Raw genomic sequence first — 26,632 nt, 5'->3', positions numbered from 1 at the left:
TCCATTATTTTACACCCATTTTTAGAATGTCTTTTAACATCCCTTCTTAAGACAGATTTTAATTAGCCGAATAACAAGGATCCTTTACATCGTGATTATCTTAGTATGTTTCTAAGTTTGTCATGTTAACATGAAAAGTCTTTTGCAAATCATTTTAGATTGGTAATTAACTGTATGCGCCCATGTACATAGTTAATAAAATGCATTTAGACACGTTAATTCACTGTACTCAAATACGCAGACAATGCACTGCACGAGTACACACTGCACTACACTAAAACTGTCATTTCATTACAAAAGATACGTCTTTCTTTAAAGTACATTGTATGAAGTAGAAAATCCCTAGATACATGTTATAAACTTTATTAAATATATTTAATATAAACTGAAACATATATGTCACAACAGTCGCACAATACTCGAAATTCTGCATTCCTGGATAAAACATTCAGAGTAAATATTATGACGTGTGGAAAGATGAGCAGATGGAAATTCTGTAGACCATCTGCAAAATTGGTTCAGTCACATTGTACTTCTCAAGGATGTTCAGTAATACGTCTTTTATATATATACAGATATATTGCACACCCACTTGTGATCATAATTATGTTCGCTATATTCATTGTGAAGAAAATGCATATTAAGCATTCATTGAAAGGCATACGTTTAAAACTGACAACATTGAAATTCGAATTTAATCAGTTTTTCTGTTAAGAAACCAAGTTAACTTTACAATAGGAAATAATAGGGCAACTAGGAATTTAGGGGATACATGTTGAGCAAGCACATGCTGCTTAGAAACACGTTTGGTAAGAAAGATGCATTGTTATTTGTTCTGTGCAATGTGCACTAAATATAAAATTTATCATTTTGGCCCTATTAACCCTTCAATCGTGTCCCATATGGAAAACCAGACTGAAGTGAGGCGCCGAACAAACGTTATTATATACACACTGATTCATGGGATATCAATCTCAAGAAATATTTATTTGTGCACAGCTATATGTTTCTCATAATTGATTGTACAAATGTGTGTCTTTCGCATTCTAAAGATATTCAACACTTAACGGGTTATTTGCATTTTGTTTCTGCTCGGAAATCTTTTGGAAATTTCGTATAGCTGTTTAGTTTGCATATATAGTAAGAGATAAAATCTATATTGATGCGATAAATCAACAGGAAAATTATAGAATATATATTCCGTATAGAAAAGAACATGTTTTATTAGCATACGTTCATCTTAAGGTAAAATTATGATACAATTCATAACATTATTTACCCTTCAATATATATTGTAAATACACACTGGTTATTTTTATTTATACAGCGTTGGAATAATAAATTTTCAGGCGAGATTGCGTTTCATATGAACTAATTATGCCTCTATAACCACACATTAACTATAATCTTTCACTCATTGTATTAATCAAGGCATCGTCTACGATCGTCTTTGCACATAATGAACACCCAGCCATTAATGAATTTTTTAAACGATAGTAACGTTGATGCGACTTAATTACAAACTCATGCATCTCAATATATTATGTTTTGTAGAACAAATGCATTACTTATTCAACTTGTTGAGACGACTAATGCATTCTTAACTAACATCCAACTCTTACCTATTAGCTGAGAAGCAACACAATAATTTATTCTTAATAACGTTTTTGTACTTGCGAAATCTAGTACGTGTACGTAATAATTAAAATCAAATAATTTATCGGGACCGAACAATACAGTTCAACGAGTTTTATTTTGGTTTAAAATATATGTCATCTTTTTTTAAATCCATTTTTGCTAAATGTGGTTGTTAACGCGTGTTAAAACCACGCGTTCTCATAAATGTGATATGTTAATGATAAATTGTAACAAGCCAGATATCAATATTCTAAATACCCTTTTTATTTAAGTACTACTAGTACTTAAGAAGCTTCTTTCTAACAAGTAAGATACTTGTTTAAATGTATATAAAGAAGCTTTGCCATATATGGTCATATATTCATTCTGCAAAATTTAAATCTGTGCATTAAAATATACCATATGATTATATTTAAAATGACCCCCCCCCCCCCCTCCGGTACACAGTGTGAACATTTGTTAATGTGTAGTGTATGATTATTTAGAAAAGAAATCGCGTTTCTAAGCTTATATATACAAGCGTATGTTTTAGTGCTACGACCCCACGCATTATTATCATCAGTGCGTCCGAGCGTGTTATCCTTAAAGAATAACACAAGACTCTTTTTGGACCCATTTTGCTCCGGTGTTTTACGCGAAAATAATTAATTTATAGCCTTTCATTTTGTTAAAGGTAAAACTTGGTATTCAAGAGATAAAACGCATCTGTGTTTATATATAGTAATATTTATGTGTTAATTTATCTATAGTTGTTGTAATCAAGCAGGAATGAGATTATCTCAAATAAATTACTCAAGTAACTATGCTTATTCTGCGTTAGGACGACCGATGAGTTATCTATATTCTTTAGAATCATTTATCAACCGCATCTATTTTAAGATTGTATCATTGTTTTCCACTAAAATAACATTTTCGTGATAATGCTTACTAATCATAATTCATTTAGAAATATATTCATATATCTCATTACAAAATTTCTTACTTGAAACGTTATAAGTACTAATTTGATTGTAAGCCTGCTACTTTTGGAGATCTTAAATTACCGATGAACGAATTTAACGTCGTATATCGTGTGGCAGATGTCAATTTTGGTACGGACAATCCATTCTTCAACACAATTTTAACAAAACTTATGTTGACGCTATTTGTTTGCAATACGCTATATTCGCTATTTTAAGAATTTTCGCCATAATAAAAAAATAAAAGTTTGGGTATATTAATGTATTACATTTGCTGCATTAAGTCACTTCAGGCGAAGCGCTTTCAACATTACGCATATAATATCCCTTTGCCAAATCGCCATTTTAGTAACTTTAGTTAATCAACTTAAATTTCTGACGTGGTCTCATCTTCCCTTCAAATTCTTGAAGTCGTCAAAGAGTGTATGCGTAATTTAATCGCAGTATTATATTTATTGGAGCTGCATCAGTCTGTGTATTTTTATTTTTATAATAATATTATATAATTGGGAAGATAACTTAAAAATACTTTTAAAATTAATTGACTTTGTGTTTAATGCCGAGGTCGTATCCACTGTGAAATAGTTTCATGGAAATTTTGTAATTGCTGTTCAACTATTTTTACTCATAGCACTCATGTTTATTGCTGCGGTGAAGTGTCTTGATTATAAATGCAAATACGACAATATCCAGACCTGTAATGATAAGTGCATATACCTTGCGAACACTTATGGATACACGCGCCTTCCATGTTATGACTCGAAACGTGCTTTGATGTTCATGTTTTATTTACGAGCGGGGGTTGGGGATAAGAAAACTGTTTGTTTTATGTAATGGTTAGCGTTGTATGATTATATAAGCAACACATTAGCAAAAAAGCGTACCTTATTCGTTGCCCTTTGCATTCCATACTTATATTTAGCTTATGAGGCGATTTATGAGACATTATATTAACAAGTACCTGACTGTGGTATATTTTAGTTTTTACGACATAATCTTTAACAAATTTTCCTATAAAGAGAACGCGACGTTGTGGGAGTTTCAACTAAGTGGTCAAGTTGATGGCGACAATACACACAGAGCAACCGTTACGTATTTGTGGGTCGATGGTTTATGTACTTGAACATGTCCAAACACTATAAAAGAACAACATTTTGTTTCCGTATTTAATATCTATTCTATCCAATCTGTTTGTATCACAGGGCTGTCGATTATAAGGATAACATGGGTTTCCCGTGGGAAATCCCCTATAAAATTGCATCACCGGCAAGGAAGCGTCCTCCCACTCTTCTATTCATGAAAAAATAACAACGTTAATAACACGTTTTTTCTTTAAATCAGCAATGATCGAGAGCATTTCTCCAGAGCGCATTATATAATACTACAATCTTCTTACATGCACCGTCAAGATCACGCTGACTTCTGCCTCAATGCGATTGCTGCAAAGCGAATCGTGCGAGAGGAATTCTCTGGAATGTAACCTGGTCGGGTATATAAATCACGGCGTGCGACAGAAATTGCGGTTTCTTTCTTTTTTTGTCGTAGAGCGAACATGAAACAGCATCAAACGGTGCGAATTTGCGTTGAGAAAATGTGTTTTAATAGTTAAACGCTATGTTGTTTAATAAGTTTAAAGAGTTGGGAATCAAGTTTTGGGTCAAAATAATCCTACTAATCGATCAGCGCTAATGATTACTTGTTCCAGTTATACTTGAACGCTATTCAAAAGCTTTGATTAAAAACAAATATTTGTAAGTGCTCAAATGTTATTCATTGATACGGACAATTTTTATTCTGTTGAATAACAACATAAAAGCGAGCGAATAAAATGAAACACAAATTTAACAGCTGGCGTGTCCCTACTTAGGACAAATATTGGATTATAATAACAAAAGTAAGTACACTCTTTTTGGTGACTTGGAACACTATAACGCTGCTCATTCATATTAACACTTAATAACACGCCATCATTTTAATGCCTATCTTAATTAATAGTTTTTTTTACTTAAACAATTTTTCCCAAATGTTATAAAACCCAAACATATATTAAATACCAAGCATATCGGGCAGTTAGTCTAAAAACTAAACCAGTGGGTAAGCTTATAACCATAACATGTTTGTTGTAATTAAAATGTTTAACGGCAATAAGTTGTGGAGTTGAATGTAAATTGAACTTAACAACGTCAATGCTGACGATTTTTATTTAGTATTACATTCAGTAATAATACATAGAGGACACATTAATGCATTACAAATTTTCGCAACAAACAACATTTCGTTAGCAGTGCAGAAAATAAGAAGCATAGATTTTTCAGCAAACGTGGGTTAAATGGGTAACATGAACATACCAAGTGTGGAAATAGTCGATATGATGCATATTTAACGTGTTAGTGTTGCTTTAACAAGTCTGATAAACGTCACAAAGACGTGGTAGTCACACATTTATTTATCAATAATTTTGAAAATAAGATGAGAGTAATAATATATTCAAAATACATTATATTAAATTGAGTCTTTACACTAATTTATATTATAAAAATATCTGCTACTCGTATATAAAATAACTTCTTAAGAAACATTTCTTTATTGATTTATTCTCTCTTCAGTTTTCATCTCTTCAAATGCGATTGATTATAAGAAATCGAGTGATAAATCTAACTTTGTTAAAATGTTTGACTTCTTTGAGTACAATTATTTTGAATTCGTACACATGTTTTTTATTCGTATTATAGTTAATGCTAATTATAAATCATAGTGGAGAGTGATATTAATTAATATGTAGTCGATATTATTTTAAATACATTAAAGTAAAACGATATATCAGTACGATAAGACGCTCCTCATGGAACGAAAGCGAACATACATATTTATCAGGATGCTGATATTCCCGAGTAGTTATGGAATTAATTAAAGTTAAACAAGTGCATTCATGTTTACTTATTTCGCCGAATAAATGTTTTAACAGGCGTGTACGTATGTATTTAAAACTTAAAATATTTATTCCGGTATTTGAGTCAGTTTCATTTCAACATCAAATGAAACTTATGAACAGTTCAAGTATCAAATTAACAGAAACATATGTTTCACTCAAACTAATAGGTTCTAAGCAAAACTTACTGCGTTAAATGATGTGAACAGAGAAAATCAATTAATAATCATTTAAATGAAGACGATATATGTTACACTCAGACAATTTTAAAACAAATCAATCACTAAAGAAGATTTTTTATTTATATCATCCTTACGAATATGTTTATCATAATTTAACCCTTAAACGCAAAAATAATTTTTAAACTGATTCCAAGGCTTAAACGTCCGTTGGATGCGTTGTATGGTGTATCCACGTCTTGCAGATGAACAAAGTCGCTAAAATTGTTTATTATAGATTTAAAAGTTATAATTACACAGTTAAACTCAGTTTCAAAACATAATGATATAAAATGTGATAAAGAAACCATTAAAAGCAATCTTTATTTTCGGATGAATGTCAATTTTGTTTTGTTTTTCATTTCAAGTATGGAGTCAACGGCATCGATGGCAAACTTGCTCCTCACTATCCTGATGATGACTTTGTACAAACCTTTATCCGCACAGAATCCAGGATTAAGAAGTATAGATCTGCAAGTGCAAACTCAATTGGCGGTAAGATACCTAATGGTTTTCCTTCTATGATAAATACCAAACTGTTTTGAATGGTTAAATACAAATACCCAAAATAAGTATTATATTTTTCTTAAAGTTCACACAGCCAAAGATGATATTTATGATATTCGGAACATTTAACATTTATTCAAATGTTAATGATGGTATGAAGCATGTGGGACCCAATAGCAAACATCATGTTTAAGTTAATAACACCCTCTGCTGGATTTAACGGCATGCATGGTTCAAATTTAAACGAGGCATTTTGGATTAACGAAAAAAAAGAACATAAAAAGAATGCTGAATGTTTGTTTGTCTTTGCAGAGAATCAGAGAACTAGCAAAAATAAAAGCGCAAATATTACAGCGTCTGGGCGTCTCTGAGCCTCCACGGTCCCCCACGCCTCCGCCGAAACCGGAACAGAGAGCTATAGACAATAACGACAATGCGAAGACATACAAACTGCTCCACCTTGTTAGCATTCATTCTGAGCCATCAGGTTAAAACGCTTTTATAATCCGTAAAAAGTAATGTATACCAACATAAAAGAAATGAATTATCTATTTTGCATCAAAGTCTTTACATGTATTCGATAAACGCAGTTTATACGCAGATTAATCAATGTAAAACAGAAGCTAAGTGCTACATCCTCATTTAATATTTACTTCGATTACAATTTAAAATATGAAACAATTCCGAATTAATGAATGACAATTAAGTATACGGTTTAATTGGTAACTTTTTCTTTCAAACGTCGGTGTGTTGGTATTGTTTTTCTTCTTCTATTTTCTTTAATGTTGCTCGTCCGCGCGTTAAGGTATGCTACTTATATCGTTTAAATCATTTTAAACATCATAAGCAAGCCATGCAATACTCATTCATATATTAGCAATCCGTGAAATTATCATGCATTAATAAGCAATCAATGCAATTATAATTCATATATAAGCAATCCATGTTATAAATATGCATACATAAGCCATCCATGAAATAATCATTCATTTTGCCATTCAGATGAGTTCGCAGACGACAAGATAATACAGTTCCATCTTGGATCTCTGACAGCAGATAAAAAGACAGTTATAGAAAGTGTAAATTTATTGCTAAGAATAAAGAATAAGAAATCTCTTAAAAAGAGCACACACGAATTGAGTTCAGATATCAACTTAAATTCGTTTACTCAATCGCTTGGACAATCGATTGACGGTCTACCGTTGGCCAAACATCTTACTAAAAAAGAAAAGGGAAATTTAAAGACCGTATGGCGAGAGAAAAATCGTGGAGCGAATGAATTGCCAATTACATTAATTGTGTCAAATGTGACAGAAAGTGGTCAACCCGATGTTATTCTCACTAAATTTAAATCGACGCTCAGAAAATCTATAAACGTGAAACTTAGTCTACCTATTAATCTGATTAAACAATCATTCGACGAGAAAGAACATACGCTGTGTTTGTATGTACAATGTGATGGATGTGGGAAACGCGCCATGTTGATATTAAATCACAAACTTAGAAGGAGACAAAGACACACGAGAAAGCAAAGAAGCAAGCCACGATCTCTACACAAACGTAGACCTATTTTATTTATACAGTCTCGGATAACAGCAGTTCGTTAACTTAACGTTAACCAAATATAGCCAATACACTATGTGTTTGAATTTTTGAAAGAGAAATTCTCTTGTTTTCGAAATGCAGTTATTTCAGTTACTATTTGAATTTTGTAAAGCATATCTCTCGAAAATTCTGAAAAACAGAATCTAGACATGAGCCTTATGTTTGTTCTCTATTTAATAAATTAATATATTGTCCGAAACAATATGAAAACTCAATTTTACCTATTGGTTTTAATTGTCTCCAATAACAAGTTTGTATTTCTAACGTCCTTTTCGCATCATACATTCTAAGACTAACGATTTTATTCCCCATTGACACGTTCCTGAAGAAATTCCAAATTAAACGCGACTTGTGAACTTAAAAGGGAAAGCATACAATATTGGTTGTTAAATTCTGTACAAGAGTCGTATTACACATGAGAATCACGAAAACAATCGATAAAACATAGTGATATGTGAAAAATGATTTTATGATAAACGTTTCGAAAATCTATACCAAACTTTTGTTATAAAGTACTCAAGACATGATACATTTACTGTATTTGGTAAGTGAGATATCAGTTTCTGTATATGATGGATTGAACAAAATAGCTTGCTTTGACGTCAGTTTAACGTATATCTATAATCTTGTGAATGCAGGTTATTCGCGTATTGAAATATGACGTTATTTTAATTATCACATTTACAACATTAATTGTTTCGTTGGTTGATCAGTTATTATTAAGGAATCTTTATTCCTTAAGGTTAGCAATCATGTTGATTTCTGTATACTATTGCGCAAGTATAACTGAATTTTGGTAAAAAATAACAAACTCACAAGTATAAGAAACTTGCGTGACTATGTTATTGCAGCATTGATAATATCAAATACTTATTTGTGTAACTATTCTTCAGAAAATCAAGCCATTAATTTAGGAAAAAAATTATACCTTCCCGCGTTTTCGATTGTTTAATGTCCTTTAATGCCATCATGAGAATTGCCTGCACACAAAGAGGCCGGCTTGTAAAAACACTACAGAACAGGCTCAATTCGGCATATTCATCATAATTATTTTAACGAGATGTGTTCCGTTATCCTTTGTATAATACTTGTACATCTCACACATACTCGTTTAGTTATTGTTAATGTAAAAAGCTGTATATAAATATACCAATTGAACATACCAAGATTCGTATTATACTACGATTCTCAATATTCAATTGTTTGACTTCTCGATTAACTTGAAACTAGCTTTTACTTTGGTCTTGTTTGCTCATGTATGTGCATATATTTTTAAGTACAAAAACATGTAAATAATCAGAGCGTAAACAATATCAGCGTGTAGCAAATATAAAATCATACTTGCCTAATAAGTATAAGTTGTTTTAATATTTCATTTCCATGTCACATTGCTTTTGATCTCAAAATTAACTATAATTGTCTACAATTAGATTGTACTACATTGTCTCAAGACTTGTGAGCAATCTTGCTGATCGAAAAGCGTCCATGTTTCATCCGAGCATGAAACATACAATTGATCATGATCGACAGTCAAAGCCATACAAATATCGCGTCAAAACTAGATTTATATTACAAGCCAATTTGTCATTCACCTGAATCTTATTTACCACAATTCAGTCCTAATTGATTTTAGAAAACCAGCAAACACATGCAGATGATCAAATGCTAAAATAATACTCACGTTCGGAAACGACATTATCTGCGGACGAACAGAAACACCATATGACAGACCGTCGGACAATAGTAAAATTATATAACATCGAAGTGGGGGATAAACATCAGTAGGCCTTTGATATCGACGTTATCAATGGACGTATGTTAAATGCAAACCTTAATTACTTTCATCTATAATACATTTGAGTTTAAATGATAAATTATGTTTATTAACGTGACAGCACATTTCCATTAAAGTATGTAATAATTGTGCTTCGATTTGTTATTATGTACCTTAAGATTCAGCTTGCAATTTAATGCAAACATTATTTTGCAAAATGCAAATGATATTAATGTATTTCAATAAATCTTTCTTATCAAATGAATAACTGCTAAACAGATAAATATGTTAACTGAGAACGCATTATCTGGCATTAATATATAACTTGATTTATTTTCGGTTTTATTGCAAACTGATCTTCATGGCATAAATAACGACTGTAAGTCGAGCTCAAAACTAGATTAACTGTACATTCGAAGTTATTTTTTACATTTTTTTAAGTTCAGTGTACCTTAACGAGGTTCACGAGTGAATTCAACTGTCTGCTTAATAAATTCCCCTCTGCATTCACATTACGACAATTCATTTTACTTTGAACAGGTTATATAGAACCTTGTCAGTTATAAACACAATTAAGAATGGTTACAAAGCACAAATCTCTATTCGTTAAAAACCTGTGCTTTTGTGCTTCTTTCGACAAGACAGTTTTAAAGGATGTTCTGATTTACGGCAAAATAATTCTGTGGTTGGTTCTGCGACTTGCTGAGACACAAAATTCAACAGTCAACAGTGGCCCGGTTTTATGCGGCTAACCTGCCAGATAACGCTTTCAAACGCCTGTTATGTTATCATTTCGTCACAAAGGTACTAAACAAGAAAGAATTTGACAGAGACAACACTATCAACATGTTAAGTATAAAAGCAGAGTTCTTGCGCCGTTTTTACAACAACGATCGTATCTTAGTTGATGTCTTAAACTTATCAGCCGATGTGTTTGAAAAAAGGACACAAGCAGACTTCTAGACTACGAAATTTATTATAGATGAATGTGTAGTCGAACGGTCCTACTTCGGAGACATTAACCTATGTGTTGCTCTCAATAACGGACAGCGTCAAGTCCAATCAGGTTGCGCTAAAAGCACGCATATGAGTAGTGTTGTTGTACCTTTATTTATATGCAGGTCAACACGTAACGATGTATCAGCAATTGCGCTATTCAAGTTTTAAAGTCAGGCATTATTTGTATTATTTATTGATCATTCAGTAACACTAGTTTTGATTTAAGACATTAATTGAAATATGCATAGGTGAAATTTCAGTTGTAGCAGCAAAAGAGAAATGCATTATCATTTGTGGTCTTTTTTAAGGACAAATGTGTCATATTATTAAAATCCAGCAACAAGCAACCACACATGAATACACATGTCGGCACCCTGTTTGAATGGTGACTGCAAAGCACACCATCGACAATGAAATTAAGTCAAATTATTCTAATTATTCTTATAATGTCCATCTTGCCACGGAAAAGACGAGTGGAAAGGTATGACCACAAAATGGCGAAACATCATTAAATTATTGAAATTGATTTCACATGTTAATACATGGTATGTAATGCTTATACGTAAACCCACGTTTCATTTTAATATTCGGGTTACATATATATCGCTATCTTGCAATAAATGCATAACTTATTTTCAAAGCATTTTCGAAGCAGACTTGCTTTGAATGATGAAAATACAGTGTTTTATCTAGACCTGTATATACCGGACTAATACATGAAGTGTTTACAAATGTTACGTTTACATTTATACAGTAGATTCTCGTTCTATTGTAATCAAACTTTTAAAGAGATGGGACTGATTACAATGAGTCAAAGAACGCTTATAAACCAAGCGAACGTACCGATATCAGAAAGTGTTTGTTTTTAACAATTAGGACTAAGCGAATTGAAAAGATAATTGCATGATCATATATTGGCTAAAACTTGGCACATGTTCAGTTCCAAAATGAATATCATATTGCGCCCTCTCTCTTATTAAATGCATTAATAAAAGCACCGATGGTACTTCCGAGGTGGCGCTAAGGACCGTTTCTTGCATTCTTCCAACTTAGAGATGGAACCTATTCAAAAATAACAGAAATTAGTGAAAGATCAGTAATCAATACTAGTTGCTAATATGAACCATGCAAGCATAAAGAGATACGATAAATGTGTTGAATTTTGTGAGCAGTGAAAACAATGGCACGTTCACATCACCAAGGTGAAGACCTTACCATCAGTTCGTGCAGTTGGCTATTTATGTGGATTTGCATTTATTGTATATTCAGCAAAGGGCTTTTTTAATCAATTATTGCAAGGATTTGAATGCATAAACAAAACATTTCCGACAAACGAATCACTGAATGTATAACTGAAATGAAGTTGTCAAAGAAAAGAACTGTTGTCTTAGACATCTTCAAAATATTGTACGCCAGAAGAGTGGCTTCCATTGAAATGGAAAATGCACATTTTTAGAAAATATTTCACTTGATATTATAAAGGAATCGTTTGTACAAATACAAAAATGTCACGATCGAAAAAAATAAATATGATCTCACCGACTAGGAGTTGAGAGGAGTGAATGGCAAACTGTTACTTTTATATGATGAAAGAAGAATAGTATGCCTTTAAATGTTGTACAATTGTAAGGTTTTGTTTTCAAGAGCTAAACTTACTTAATTACAACAAGTTTACTATAATGTTTTATATACCACAAATTATAACTGTGTCAGGGATACACAACTACCCGCACGGCCAAATGTTGCAGTAGTAACAGAAAAACCATCTTCAATTGTAGAACTATAAATTGCATTACGGAATTCTCGTTGTGAATCCCGTGGATAGGTGTTTGTAACGGACATGATTAGCAATGACTGTAAATGATTAAATTCCAATAGGAAAGTATACATAGGTATAAAAAGAAGACGAAACGCCCAATACTGAGACAATTAGAGATATTCTGCAAGCGATATAGATACAATACATGCTTTTTATCGGTTATTTGAAAACATACGTGATTAGTAAACATACTTAATAAGAGTAGTACACAGTTAAGTTCCTAGGCAAGATTGTATCAGTGGAAGCACGTTCATATTTGTTCCGAAAAGATACAGATTCGAAATCCGGCGATGTAAAACTTATCAAACGGTTCCAAATGTCTTTTTGTTCAACATTTAATAACATTTTTGTTTTAATACGAGAATATGAAAAAATGTAACGTGGACGGGGAAGGGTAATTTTTCACTTGGGGTGCTGGTCGTGCGGAAGATTTTCTCATTGCTTGCCCGAGTCGTGTCTGCGACAAGAGGAAAAATGGTACACGAGGCGTAGGAATCACTGTATGAAATCAATTTGTATGACAATATGTAAGTTATTTAGTAGTAGCGCTTACGGGGAAAGGGGTCGTTTCATCATAGATCGAACGACAACCTTAATTTATGACTAAAATTTGATAAGTAAAATATACAAGATGTTGATATATATCCACTCAAAACATATTCCGACGGTAAGATGAAATGAATAAATTTACTGGAAATAAGTAATACTATGCCTTAGTGTTTTGCAACAATGTTTCTTGAAAATATGTATCGTATTCTAAATTTGTCGTACGATGTGTGTTGAAACGGCCCGCAAAGCAGTCGCGATGAACCCATTACAATCAATGGCGATAAAGATCTAAGTTATGTCGCCACAGAAATATAAAAAGGATGGGTCCAAGAGTACGTTTCTACCAAAGATATTCAAATGTCGATAATAAACAAAGTGAACAACTCGGGAACAATTACATGATCTTGTTCAAATCGAACCAGCATAAAAAGATGAGATATCAACCAGCCAGTAGTATAAGGTCTACACGTTCGTGTTCCTGATGCATATGCTTTGACTGAAATGAAAACTATACGTTCGGTTTTGGTGATTGGGATATTATTCATGATTATTCACGTTGAAGCGGTGACAGTGGATCAATTTGAATATTTGGTCGCCAGACTTTCTGTGCTCGAGGAAAAACACGCATTTACAGACAAACAAATTGCAGCGCTTAAAACGGAAAATAAGTTATTACAGGAAAACATCACAGACATAGAAAATTACAATACATTGTCTGACAGAAGATTCGTCTCACTTACAAGGGAAAATGCAATATGCAGCAGAAGAAAAGATACACATAATATTGTAAAGAATTTGACCAAAATAAAAGGCGTGTTTGAAACTGACAAGACTCCTCCAAAAATAAATATGACAAGAATGTAAGCCTAGATGCATCGCTTAAAAAGGATCATACACTTTCTGACATGAAAATCTTCCTGTTTGAATACGACCATGCAATGTCACCCAATCGTGGTGCAGCAGAGAGAGAAATTAACGAGGTCGGAATGGTACATCGGCCAACTGCTGGTAACATGGCGTTTTTATTAATTGCATATGATAAACATGTTTCAAGAGAGAAATGGATGTGTGCTTTTCTTCCCTATGTGTAAATTAATGTAAAAATATATTGGTCGCTGTGGCCATGCGGGCAAAGGACGATATGACCAAGGCAGTCAGACGAGTGTAATTATGTTGAATGCTGGGGATAGTGTAGCAGTTCGTAATTCCTACCCTCAAAACAATAGTATTTACGGTCAGCTGTATTCGGCCTTAAATGGCTATCTAATGTGGCCGCAATTAAACGGTCATATTTTAAGATGACAAATGTCAAGCAGTGAACATGAATGTTATCCAATTAGCATTTGAAAAAGATGTAAATGTCTTAAATAAATAAAGCATTTTTATACGATGCAAATCTAGATTCATACAAATGATTATTAAAAAAAGCAATAACATATATTTTACCACATTCAAGACTTAGAGAAATACTCACCAAACAAGATACACATTTTCTTTTAAACTTACATCCCTGAAATATAATTTGTTTAATATTTTTCGAAGTTGAAATGTGTTCAAATATTTGATAATAGATATACTGACAAATATTGTAGCAATAAACTAATGCAAATCGTTAAACATGATAAATATGTTAACACACATCTGGATTTGACACTCGTTTATTCACAACTCTCAATCTTGTTATGAACTCTATTTGGTTTTTGCTAAACATATTTAACTAACCTATAAATGACGGACCCGCTGACCTATTCCTCACCTAGGCGGACCGGGATATATCCCCGTTCCCGGAAGAATGTGAGTTTGGGTGGTGGTTACCAAACAAGACCGGTGGGATTAGCTCCGAGAACACCCTCAAACCCAACACATACCACACCAACATTGCAAATTGATTCGGGAGTCTAATAATTATACAAGAGTTCTGGGACACCCTGGGTTCGCGCATAATGCAGCGTAAAGGTTCTTATCAACTTCAAAACAAACACACAAACACTCATATAACTTCCGGGACAATAACTCAAAAATCAAATCTTGGACCAAGTAAAGCAGCCGTGTGACCCCACAAGTAATAGTAATTCAATACGCATGCAGCATGAAACTCACCATTTGCGAAAGTGACTTTGCTATGCTGCCCGTGCATTTATTAATTCCTTTATAAATGGTGTGATTAGCTGTAACAAGATGGAAAATGCGGACATGTTTAAAATATACTTCCCCAGTCAGAGCAATTGTTCTACCATCGTTATGTCGCTGGGAAAGTGTGTAGATCAATCTACCACTTAAAACGTTTCAACTTCGAGAGTAAAATTCTAATTTGTAAACACAAGAGTTATTAAGAAAACGTTACAATGTATTTCTCCTTAACATATGTTGTATGTAGCGAACACCGTCAAATGCATCATTATCTAAATAGTTGCACGACCGGAACGCTGATTGAGACTGTAAATGTCGTTGAGAATGCGCGTGCCCTTGGAAGGAAAGGTAGAAGAATCGCACCGACTGGAATCTGGAAAACTAGTTTCCAGTGTATTTAAGATTAAAGAGCTAATGCGTTATTGTTCTCTTCTTTGCATCGTGTTGCATTTCCAAACATATTCGTTTGGATACTTTAGAGTTGAATCCACCTGTGCTAAGTAACATGAGTATGACCTACATTGCTTGAAGTGAGTAAACTTAAGAAAAATACTACATATAAAGATACTCACGCATAAGAACCAAACTGAACATTTAATTACCATGAACAGTAGAGATATATTTCCAATCCTGAGTTGATACACATTTTGAAACTACCATGTGCATCTTTAAATCGAATGCATTAATTTAAAAATCGTGTAAAGGGCTATCTGCTATTGATTCCTTTGCCGTTTTGACCTTTGTGTTCGTACTACGAATTTTGTGTTTTAATTTAATAATCGACGACAAAATAGACATAACATATAAAAAACACAAATACGCATCCGTAATAATTTCGAAGCTTACAAAGTACAATCGAAATTTGAAAATAAACATATAATTAATTGTGTTGATGGTTGCGTGATATTCCACATTTTAACACACGCCACGCCAAAAGACAACATAATTTAAACGATTCGTTGCGATGACTATGCTCATAAATCGTTTTATTTGTTTCTGTTATGAAATTAAAAATCCTCCAAGACCATCATCAATTATAAAAAGAGCTTTAAGGATTCTTATAATGTTGTATTGTGTTCCACATTAATAATTTGCCTGATAACCCTAATAGCTACATGCTTCGCTTTCATAACACTTATTTGTTTGTTTGTGTATGATACATAAGTTTGAAACACATTATAGTCCTGCAAGCATATGAACTGAGTGTTATTTCATTAAAACAAAACTGTTATATTCCACTGAATGTGATTAAAACGTATTCTCATTATGAAGTATATATCTACTAATTTCATTTGCCAACTTTCCTTGTGTTTAGTTGAGTAAATTGTTATATATAGGTGCTGTGTAACAACACTTTACATTCCCTTCTTAACACAAAGGCATTCCCATCTTTTCCATCTCAGTATGGAAATAAACTATAAATAACATCGGATGTTGACTACAGAATCATGCGAAAACAGATTGTTTTATTTTGCGAAAAAATTGGTTTACTACAACAGAAGAATTTGTATCCGTTTTGAGCAATGATTCGATTCGCGTTCTGAACAGCACAATCAATTTTATACACTCACGTTACCTAATCATATCAAACAGCTTGTCAGTCATAATATAATTATCTATTATTATTTTGTATGCGGCACATGTTTCCAAAAAGTGGTGAGTAATCGTTTGTTTTTTAATCGTATAATGTATTTGTATGGGATATGTCATTTATTTTTCTTAAGGAAAATGTGTGCAAAAGGTGATTTTCTTATATTGTTTTTAATCGAACATGCATTCCAGTGAATGTATTGTGCTATCATCAGAAAAAAAGGCAATTAAGTGTTTCAATAAAAAGATACAGTTGATACTCATTTCGGCTTCTTTTCATTTTGCCTCAGAAACGTAGCGTTCATGTGCTAATAACCTCTATCGAGTTATAATATAGTGATGAAATTGAAAGTCAGTCTCTATCATTTCTATATAATTTGAATTGAGAAGATATGATTGGACATTTTAAGTAATGTGTAATGAATACTTTTCGGCCAAGTATAAAATTTGGGCGTGTTAAAACCAATTTACACTTCCAGTTGTTTTTTATTGTCCATTCCAAGGCGGTGGCAAGCATTTATTAAATTTTTTATGTGTATGTTTGTTTTGTCTAATGCTTTTTGTTTGTGTCTTACTGTTGAGATATCGGTTCATTAGTATGATTAAAGGATCGAAATGCAAAATAAGACTCCTTATAGTGCAGCTGAAGTTTCAATTTATGTTAACTTCATTTGACGAGTCATCTATGTTATGTTTTCCCAAAATGTATGCACGTAATGTGCAATTTATTATGTTGTAATCGTAAAACGTTTCAAAAGATGATGTGTTATCGGGAAAGTGCTAAGAAATATTGCAAGACTTAAAGCTTATACATGAGTTCCTGCCCTTATGCAAATAGTGGTATCGTTTACATGCATTGCCAAGGAGACGTTCTTGTTTCTATAATTTATAGGTTTAATCAACAAAATAATTAAAACTACGGCTTACTTTGTAAATTTATTAATTTTTAGTATCTTTGGATTATTTGTTATGTGTGTCATATGAGTATGTCCGTCTGCAAAATACGCCATATAATTGCGAAAGTGTGTATGTGGGTTTAAGTAACGCGTCTTAAAAACTAAATCACCGATTAATAGTTAAGCATAAATACATTTAAAAAGTCTCATATCGTCAGCAATGTCATGCCATTTATTAAATATTCATCTTTTTAATAATTAATGTAAATTGCGTAAAAAATATAATTCTCTTCAATTATGTTAATAGGTGAGTTTCTACAAGCATTGACATACATATAAACAAACACTTTCAACACACTTTGTTTTTTTATGTGAAATTTACCATTGTAGTGCATTGCGATTATTAATTCCTGTATTACGTCATATACATGCACGTCATATTGTTATTGTTGTTTCAGTTAATATATTGCTATGATTGAGAAAGGACGACATTAAAACGTAAAAAACTACGCTATACTTATTTATTCATTTTAAGTAGACATTTTGGTGCCATGACTAAAAATTAAGGATGCCGTCAACAAATACAGATATGTTAAAGGGGCAGAGATAAGAAAATCAGAGAGTAATCGAGCGATTAATCGAAAGATTGGACGAAAATGACAAATTGCAGTTTGAACCAACCATGGTTGCAATAGAGAACCAGATTATATGAGGTTTAAATGATAAAATAATCGCACTATCAGACGCGGAATCGACCCCAGACGAGCTGTTGAACTCGCAGATGTGCATTGTAGACATGGGAGCGAAGCTTCGAGGATGCCGTCAAAATCTGCGTGATCATCCATCTTCAAGTAGTGCAGCCGTCCATGATAGTAGTCTGTCGATGTCCGTTATGCAGCCACCCGAGTTATCATATACAAGCTTTCGAAGCTAAGAGGAAGAACCACACGCGTCTCTGCAGTTACCTACCCTACCGACATCATCCGAAAACGTTAATCAGTCGTCGCTTCCGGCCTTTCATCAACCCCGTCAAGTCGCCACGGCCATCTCTGACACCAACGTTATGCAACCAACTTAGCAGAGTATGTATTTTAGCCAGCTTCCAAAGCTCAACCTCATAACATTTAACGGCGATATCTTAACGTGGTAATCGTTTTGGGACAGCTACGAATCGGCCATACATAAAAACGGAAGTTTGACAGATGTCCAAAAGTTTAATTATTTGAAGACAATGCTGGAAAGTGAGGCGGCTAGAACAATTGAAGGGTTTACTCTAACCAACGCTAACTACGGCCAGGCAATCTCACTTTTGACTGAGAGGTATGGACAAAAACATAAAATCATAGCGGCATACATGAATACGTTCTAACACCTTCCAAACCCCCTTCCGCCACTGTGCAGAGTCTACGTGGATTTTATGACAAGTTGGAAACAAATATTCGGGGTCTGAAATCGCTAGGAGAATCGCAAGAAAATTACGGCACTCTCCTCGTTCCCGTCATTCTGCAGAGACTTACGCCAGACACGAAGCGGACTTTAGCCAGACTTCACGGGACCGGAAGTTGGAAATTGAGCGATCTTCGACGCGCCATTTATCGGGAGATCGACATTATGGACGCAGGAAACACACACAACGACCAAACAGACCTGCTACCCACTGCAGCGTTTCACACTGGGGTCCAAAAGAAGATCACCTACAACCGGAAGTCGTCGAAGTGTCCAAAGGAAATCGCGCAACGTATGTGCGTGTATTGTGAAAGAACCCATCAGGGTGAATGCAAAACAGTAAGTGACATTTCAGTGCGCATTTCCATCATAAAGAAGAAAGGACTTTGTTTTAAATGCCTGAGCAAGTTGCATCAAGCTGTTAACTGTCAATCAAGATTTCGCTGTCGCAAATGTAAAGGCAAACACCATTCGTTCATATGTGAATCGTCAAGGGAATCATCGAATTGTGTAACAAATAAAACCTCTGAAACTTCCCAGAATCGTTCTAGCACTCACAATTGTAATACATGGAGTAACGGAGAGGGGGCAGTCATATTACACTCGTCGTCAGTTGCATCCCACTCAGATGTTCTGTTAAAGACAGCAGTCTCACCGGTGTGCGCCGGCGGCCGATACGCTGAGGCCAATATACTCATGGACGAAGTTGCGCAGAGTTCATTCATTACGCAAAAGTTAGCCGACAAGCTGCGGTTGCAACGTGACGGAACTGACGTCATCAAATTGTCATCTTTTGGAGATCCCGCACACAGTGTCAGGCGTCTTGATATAGCAACCATCAATATCGTAGCAACAGATGGATGTATGATTCCCATTCGGGTACTTATCGTTCCTGTTATATCGAAACCCATAATGAACCGCTGTCGGCAGGCTATTAAGAGTTTGAAGAACCTACGAGGGCTACGACTAGCACAACCGGTGACGATGGAGGATTCATTTGAAATCTCTCTACTCGTCAGTGCAGATTTCTACTGGAAAATCAAGGAAGTCCAGGTGGTACGAGGCAATGGTCCTACAGCCGTCAGCTCTCGCATCGGCCATTTCCTTTCCATATCCCTTCCTGCACACATCGATAGTACTTTCTACGTGATGGACGTAATTGCTGCACATGTCTTAATTGTTACAGACGTAATTCGCGTGAATGATATCTTATTAAACGAGAACATGCGCGATCACACAACAGGCGCATTCCATTTGACGGATAGCAATACACACAGGGAAACAAAACCCACAAATGAGAAACATTATTTTCATATAAACTCTAGAACAACGTACGAAAGTTACAATGTTTCTGAGAAAAAAACATGAACATGAATTGCAGTCGGACAGCCAAAGTACTGACGCCCTTATGCCACTTCATAATGACATCGAAGTAGAAGCCGGAAGCGAGGGTCACGTGTCAGACTTCGCGTGCATCCAGACGCCTGAGCCAATATTTCCGCTTCGCCGAGTCCAGTTTCGATCCCCACGTGCTTATGTGCCCAGAGGATTCAAAATGCTTCCTGAGAAAGATCGTTGTAAACAGAGTCAGTCTTCTGAGTCGATAATGCACCGCTCTGGACCGGCCGGTTCACCATCCAACACATGGTCTAAAGGTAAGCGCAATGGTGATACATATTATTCGTCTTATAACGCAGGGCAATCACACGGCTTTTCAAGACAAACTGCTACCACTGAGCGCCGGTCAAGCTTTTTGAGAGGTACAGAAACACGAAGCAAGATGTTTCCAATACGAAAAATACATCTAAACGGTCTTTCTACTGGTAAAGCGAAAACACAGACAGATACCCTTCATGGAAACAGATCACCACCAGACCTATCGTCAAACTATACCCGCTAGAAATACAATGTGACGACAACTGACTTAAATTGTGTGCAATCAAGTGTTAAACTCTGATGTTATGGACAACTGAAGTTTCAAAAACATCAGGAGATGTAGTTATTTTATTTAAATAAGCATATTTTGTAAGTGTATATTAACATTTCGCGGCCCGGATAATGTTGGGAATTTAGCGCGACGTCGTGTGACGCCGCCGTTGACGCGCCGTCGTATGACGGCGCCGGATAACGTCATATACATGCACGTCATATTGTTATTGTTGTTTCAGTTAATATATTGTTATAATTGCGAAAGGACGACATTAAAACGTAAAACACAACGCTATACTTATTTATTTATTTCAAGTAGACACATGCCATCTTGGACAGATAACTTGAAAGCGAAAAGGTCGATGAGATAGAACATGAAAGAGGTCCAAGAGGAGTGGATTGAGAAGTAATGTAACACCCTTGACAAAGAAATGACCCCAAGCACCATTACAGCATCCTCAAGACCAGTCAGCCTTATAAAAGGCTCATAGCAGACGCTGGTGTGAACATCCCGACCAAAAGTTCTGACTAGATGGACTGAATACTGCTCTTCAAATACCCGCTTCGACCAGATGTAAATCTTCTTCGGAAAGATTCCTGAGAAGAAGTGGAAGACAATCGTCCGTCCATTTTAAAGGTAGATGCGAAGCAGGCATCGATTTCGCTGTGAGGAGGGAAAGCTCCGAGAGCGAACAGCTTATTGAACACCGAATTGAGGCTACTGCTGCAGCGATAATGACACTTTGCAAGAAAATTTTTAAGGAGGAGAAGTTGCCAAGAAGTGCACGTATTTTGTTATCCCCCCCCAAAAAAAAACAACAACAGCTATCATCAAGTTGAGCCCGAATTACCGAACGATCAGCCTTATCAGCCATTCCAGCTTAGTCATGTTATTAATCATCCTGAACTATTTGAAACGTACAGCCAAAAAATGCTTGCGGAAGAGCAGCCACAATTTAGAGCTTGGCGGATAACCGTGGAGGATATCTTCAAATGCAGTCATAATTTAAAATTACCTTTTACATGGACGTGAGCTCTTCCATAACTTCGTGTACTTTACGTTAACTTTAGACCGAGGATGGAATGATGGCAAATGACATGTTCTCAGAGAGTGAAATATTGACGAATGGCTTGTGCAATTGATCCTAGAGATTAAAGGAACCTCTCTAAACTTTCTCTAAATGGACAGATGGATGACTTCTGCAGAACATCAATGGGGGTCCGTCCATTTACATCGGTGGCACACCAATCTCATACTTGAGATTCACTGATGAAATAGACCTCATTGGTTGCGCCAGAAGTGAACCCAAGACATCTACAACTGACTCCCTGAATGAGCTGGAGCATACGAGATGAAGGTCAGTACGGAGAAGTCGGAGACCGAGGTGAGCAGCATGAACAAGAATTGTTATTTCGACCTCAGCAGTGACCAGACTTAAATGGGTGTGGACAAGCAGCTCTATCAGCATCCTCTCAAAGTAAAAGCTCTGCAAGTTCATGAAATTCTCCATCCTAATGTACGGGTACATTGACGCTCAGAGAAAACACGAACGCATGATACCTTTAAACACAAATGTCCCCGACGTCCAACGAGTACATTGTGAAAAGAGTGGTACCAATGGATGAGAAATCAAGTTAACAAACGGTCTTGGCAGTCGAATAACGCATTATTCTCTCAGAACGGCCAGCAAGGCCATGGGCGTGGGCATTATAAAAACATACGTGAATCTTATATAAATGTAAAATCTTAGCTTTTAAAATTTGGAACGTAAGGTCAGCTTATATTTTTGAAAAATAAACAGCAGGTTAAATGTTGATTATCACGTTGCTGTTAACCACGGTTTTATTTTCAATCACGTCGTTTATTAAAGAGAATACAACATATAGTTTATTTATTATTAGTTCAACATAAGTGTATGCATCAGTATTTAATATACATTTCCTAAACACCAAACCATTGCCTTAAAAGTTTAGAAAGACTTTACAAGGTCACAATGAGTACAACGATACAATAGGTTTTTAACAATAATGCAACAACGCCAAATTCTGTAGCCGCCATATCCATGTCCTGCTGCGATGTCAGCAACACTATATGCTAAGAGTACCAACACTATATGCTTAGAGTACCAAGGCGAAATCACTGTCAGTAATGGTGTTGTGTAAGTATAAGTGTTTGAAATAAAGCATTTACAAGTTATTAATAAAAATAAAACATGGGCCGCATTGATTGAAAAACATCACGAACACATGTATTTTATCTCATCTTTCCAATATAAACATGAATGTTTGCTTAGAATGTTTCCTTTACTTAATTGTGTGGACATGACCATTACTGCAATGTTGTGTTCCCTGTATTTAAATACAACATATCATTTTATTTAATATTGCAAAATATTTTCATTATGTCGTTACGCAATATGTACATTCGAATATCAACGTATATATAGAAAGTACAATCGTGGCGTATGTCGTCAATTGTCTTATTTTTCTACGTCAAAACAAGACTAGTAGACGAGTGTGTTGTAAAAATACACTGTACCCTTAAAGACCATTTGAAATTGAACCTCTCCGCACAGGAGTTTTTTTTTCCACACAATTGTAAGTTTTGTGCAATTCATCTATCTTGAAAAGGTATACAAGTTAGTTACAATTTGAATTAACACACTCACAGAAAAACTACATGTAAAAGAGTCTGTTAAATCAAGTACCTGCCACTTTCTCAAATAGAACGAGACAAGCTCACAAATGGCAAAAATGTATGAACAAACAAAATATAATCAATCTAGTTAAGTGCATTTATGATTTAGCATTATGCAATGTAAGCTAATATTACTTGTTTTGACAGAAGAACAATTACAAAAGTGTAATCTAATTATTGTTCTTCTGTTTATTACAATTTACTTTTTCCTTCAATTACATTATATATAAAAGCACAAAAAGTATTCACCGAAACAAAATGTAACTTATGTCGATGAAATGTACTTATGAATATTGTTGCACTGGTAGAACGCATTCCATTCTAGTGATAAAGTACAAATGTCTAAGGTTCAACTAGTTGCATCATGACCTTGAGTTCTAGTCACTGTCATTAGAAATGCTTTAAATCACAAAAAACTACCACGATAGTCCATAAAACGCGTTTTTTTTTACTTACAGCATCAACTGATCTGTTGACGCTTAGCTATATATCCTAGCAATATCATACATGCTTATCATTCAATCGTGTTTTACTAGGCCAATAATAAATATGTCACAATACATACACAACTATATTTCATGTGTATATACAGAGGACCTGTCAAAAATCTTCTAATCACTATATATTTGTATACGTTTTATGAAGAAAACAAGTAACTTAATGCACACACGCGTATAACACCTTTAATGTTTTGTTAAGATATGCGGAAGTGTTAATAAAAGATTATAATTGTCAGTTTCTTTCGTACACGTGGCATATCGATCAATTTTGCAAAGAGCATCACTATGTCAAACGAACTTTCGAACTATCCCAAAACGTTTCTTGATCGAATTAAGTGGTATATATCTAGTTTGTAAGATTACTTTACAGACGCATTGGTATAACGTGTACGTAATGCACAGCAAAGTATGCATTATCATAACTCATCCGCCGCATGAACGGATTAATTTTCTGAGAAATGTTTGCTTTATCATCTTTTAAAGTAAATGCTATCAATAACAATTTAGTTACTGACAATTCACGGGTATCACATTAGATACAAAAACGTTATTTTAATAATCGGGTCGTGTTCTGGGAAAACTGGGCTTAATGCATGTGCGTAAAGTGTCGTCCCAGATTAGCCTGTGTAGTCCGCACAGGCTAATCAGGAACGACACGTTCCGCTTTTATGGCATTTTTCGTTTAAATGAAGTCTCTTCTTAGCAAAAATCCAACTTAGGCGGAAAGTGTTGTCCCTTATTAAGCTGTGCAGACTGCACAGGCTAATCTGGGACGCCACTTTACGCACGAACATTATTCCCAGTTTTCTCAGAACGCGACTCAATGCATTAAGAATAACAAAAACCTTCATCTTGTCCTTGAGTTGATATTATATTATAACATAAGTCATGAAAACACCATTTGCTGGGTACAAGTTGTATTATGTGTGTGTGTGTTTGTTTTGCCTCGTGCATTTTCATCTGGAATAATCATAGTCGCATAAGAAGGGTCTATGGCCATGATACATCACAGACACGCGCAGACACAGCTAACTACTTAATAATAAGCAGGTTTATCCGGTGTTCTTATTGTCCCATCATCGCCTACGAATTTTTGCGAAAACATGACGTTTCGTAGAGACAGTTAGTTATCTTTAAAACTCAGCTAGATAGCAATATACGCTGGTACAACGGAGAGGCAGAATAAGAGTAAGTTTTTTATGCCCCCGGTAGGGTGGCATATGGCAGTTGAACTGTCTGTCTGTCTGTCGGTCTGTCTGTCTGTCTGTCTGTCTGTCTGTCTGCCTGCCTGCCTGCCTGCCTGCCTGCCTGCCTGCCTGTCTGTCTGTCTGTCTGTCTGTCTGTCTGTCTGTCTGTCTGTCTGTCTGTCTGTCTGTCTGTCTGTCTGTCTGTCTGTCTGTCTGTCTGTCTGTCTGTCTGTCTGTCTGTCTGTCTGTCTGTCTGTCTGTCTGTCTGTCTGCCTGCCTGCCTGCCTGCCTGCCTGCCTGCCTGCCTGCCTGCCTGCCTGCCTGCCTGCCTGCCTGCCTGCCTGCCTGCCTGCCTGCCTGCCTGCCTGCCTGCCTGCCTGCCTGCCTGCCTGCCTGCCTGCCTGCCTGCCTGCCTGCCTGCCTGCCTGCCTGCCTGCCTGCCTGCCTGCCTGCCTGCCTGCCTGCCTGCCTGCCTGCCTGCCTTACTTTTGCAATATTGAAGATAGCAACTTGATATTTAGCATGCATGTGTATCTCATGGAGCTGCACATTTTGAGTGGTGAAAAGTCAATGTAAAGGTCATCCTTCAAGGTCTAAGGTAAAAACAAAATCCAAGGGAAGTAACAAGATTTAAAGGGAGATATTTTCTATTTTATATCATTTGGCAGGTACATATCATTTTCACAAGGGAAGTAATATTTTTAAAGTAACATAATAACAAAATAATAATTTTATTTCAAAGTGGCGCAGTAGGAGGCATTGTGTTTCTGACCAACAAAATGTCAGGTAGTATTGACCATGTTAAGTATTTTGTTCTTATGTTATTTCGACTAATATGAGGTAAATTTGTTGACCCCCATATATATGAATATGATATACGTTTTTTATTATATATTCAAAATAACATGCATAATCATGATTAATATGCCAATCTTTTTAATACAAAATATATCTAATTACATAAATGTATTCAATGCTATCAAAACTGAATTGATAGATGACAGCGATATACGAAATGGAGTATTATTAATATGAATACTTATCATCTTATCAGTTAGGAAATGCTCCTGTAAGTGCAATATGTCCTAGCTTCAAGACAAAATAACTTTTCAACAAAATCAGTTGAAGTTTAATTCCATTACAAAGACATTGAATGTTCAAGTAAATAATTATAAAACACATGTATTTGTATTTATCACAAAACTGCTGTGTACATTTTTATGAAACTCAGTCAGTATCGCCTTTTGTCGAATACTGTC

The 26,632-nt window shown here is 35.1% G+C and overlaps 1 protein-coding gene across 1 annotated transcript; it reads left to right on the top strand.

The window, feature by feature from the left end:
- The first annotated feature begins 4,124 nt into the window (after window positions 1-4,124).
- Window positions 4,125-8,071, top strand: LOC127856257 (uncharacterized). The gene is made up of 4 exons (XM_052392361.1): window positions 4,125-4,491; window positions 6,113-6,239; window positions 6,564-6,738; window positions 7,254-8,071. Exons 2-4 carry the CDS (start codon window positions 6,114-6,116, stop codon window positions 7,856-7,858), a joined length of 906 nt encoding a protein of 301 aa, XP_052248321.1. The 5' UTR covers window positions 4,125-4,491; window position 6,113; the 3' UTR covers window positions 7,859-8,071.
- Window positions 8,072-26,632: the final 18,561 nt, after the last annotated feature.

Source organism: Dreissena polymorpha, chromosome 13 (assembly GCF_020536995.1).
Source record: "Dreissena polymorpha isolate Duluth1 chromosome 13, UMN_Dpol_1.0, whole genome shotgun sequence".
NCBI lineage: Eukaryota > Metazoa > Mollusca > Bivalvia > Myida > Dreissenidae > Dreissena > Dreissena polymorpha.
This window is presented reverse-complemented; position numbering and strand designations above follow the sequence as displayed.

Excerpts from the sequence above, each read along its gene's own strand:
- LOC127856257 (XM_052392361.1), top strand. The coding sequence starts at position 6,114 with ATGGAGTCAACGGCATCGATGGCAAACTTGCTCCTCACTATCCTGATG. Across the intron at positions 6,240-6,563 it reads AAGTGCAAACTCAATTGGCG|AGAATCAGAGAACTAGCAAA; the intron begins GTAAGATACCTA and ends TTGTCTTTGCAG. Across the intron at positions 6,739-7,253 it reads CATTCATTCTGAGCCATCAG|ATGAGTTCGCAGACGACAAG; the intron begins GTTAAAACGCTT and ends TTTGCCATTCAG.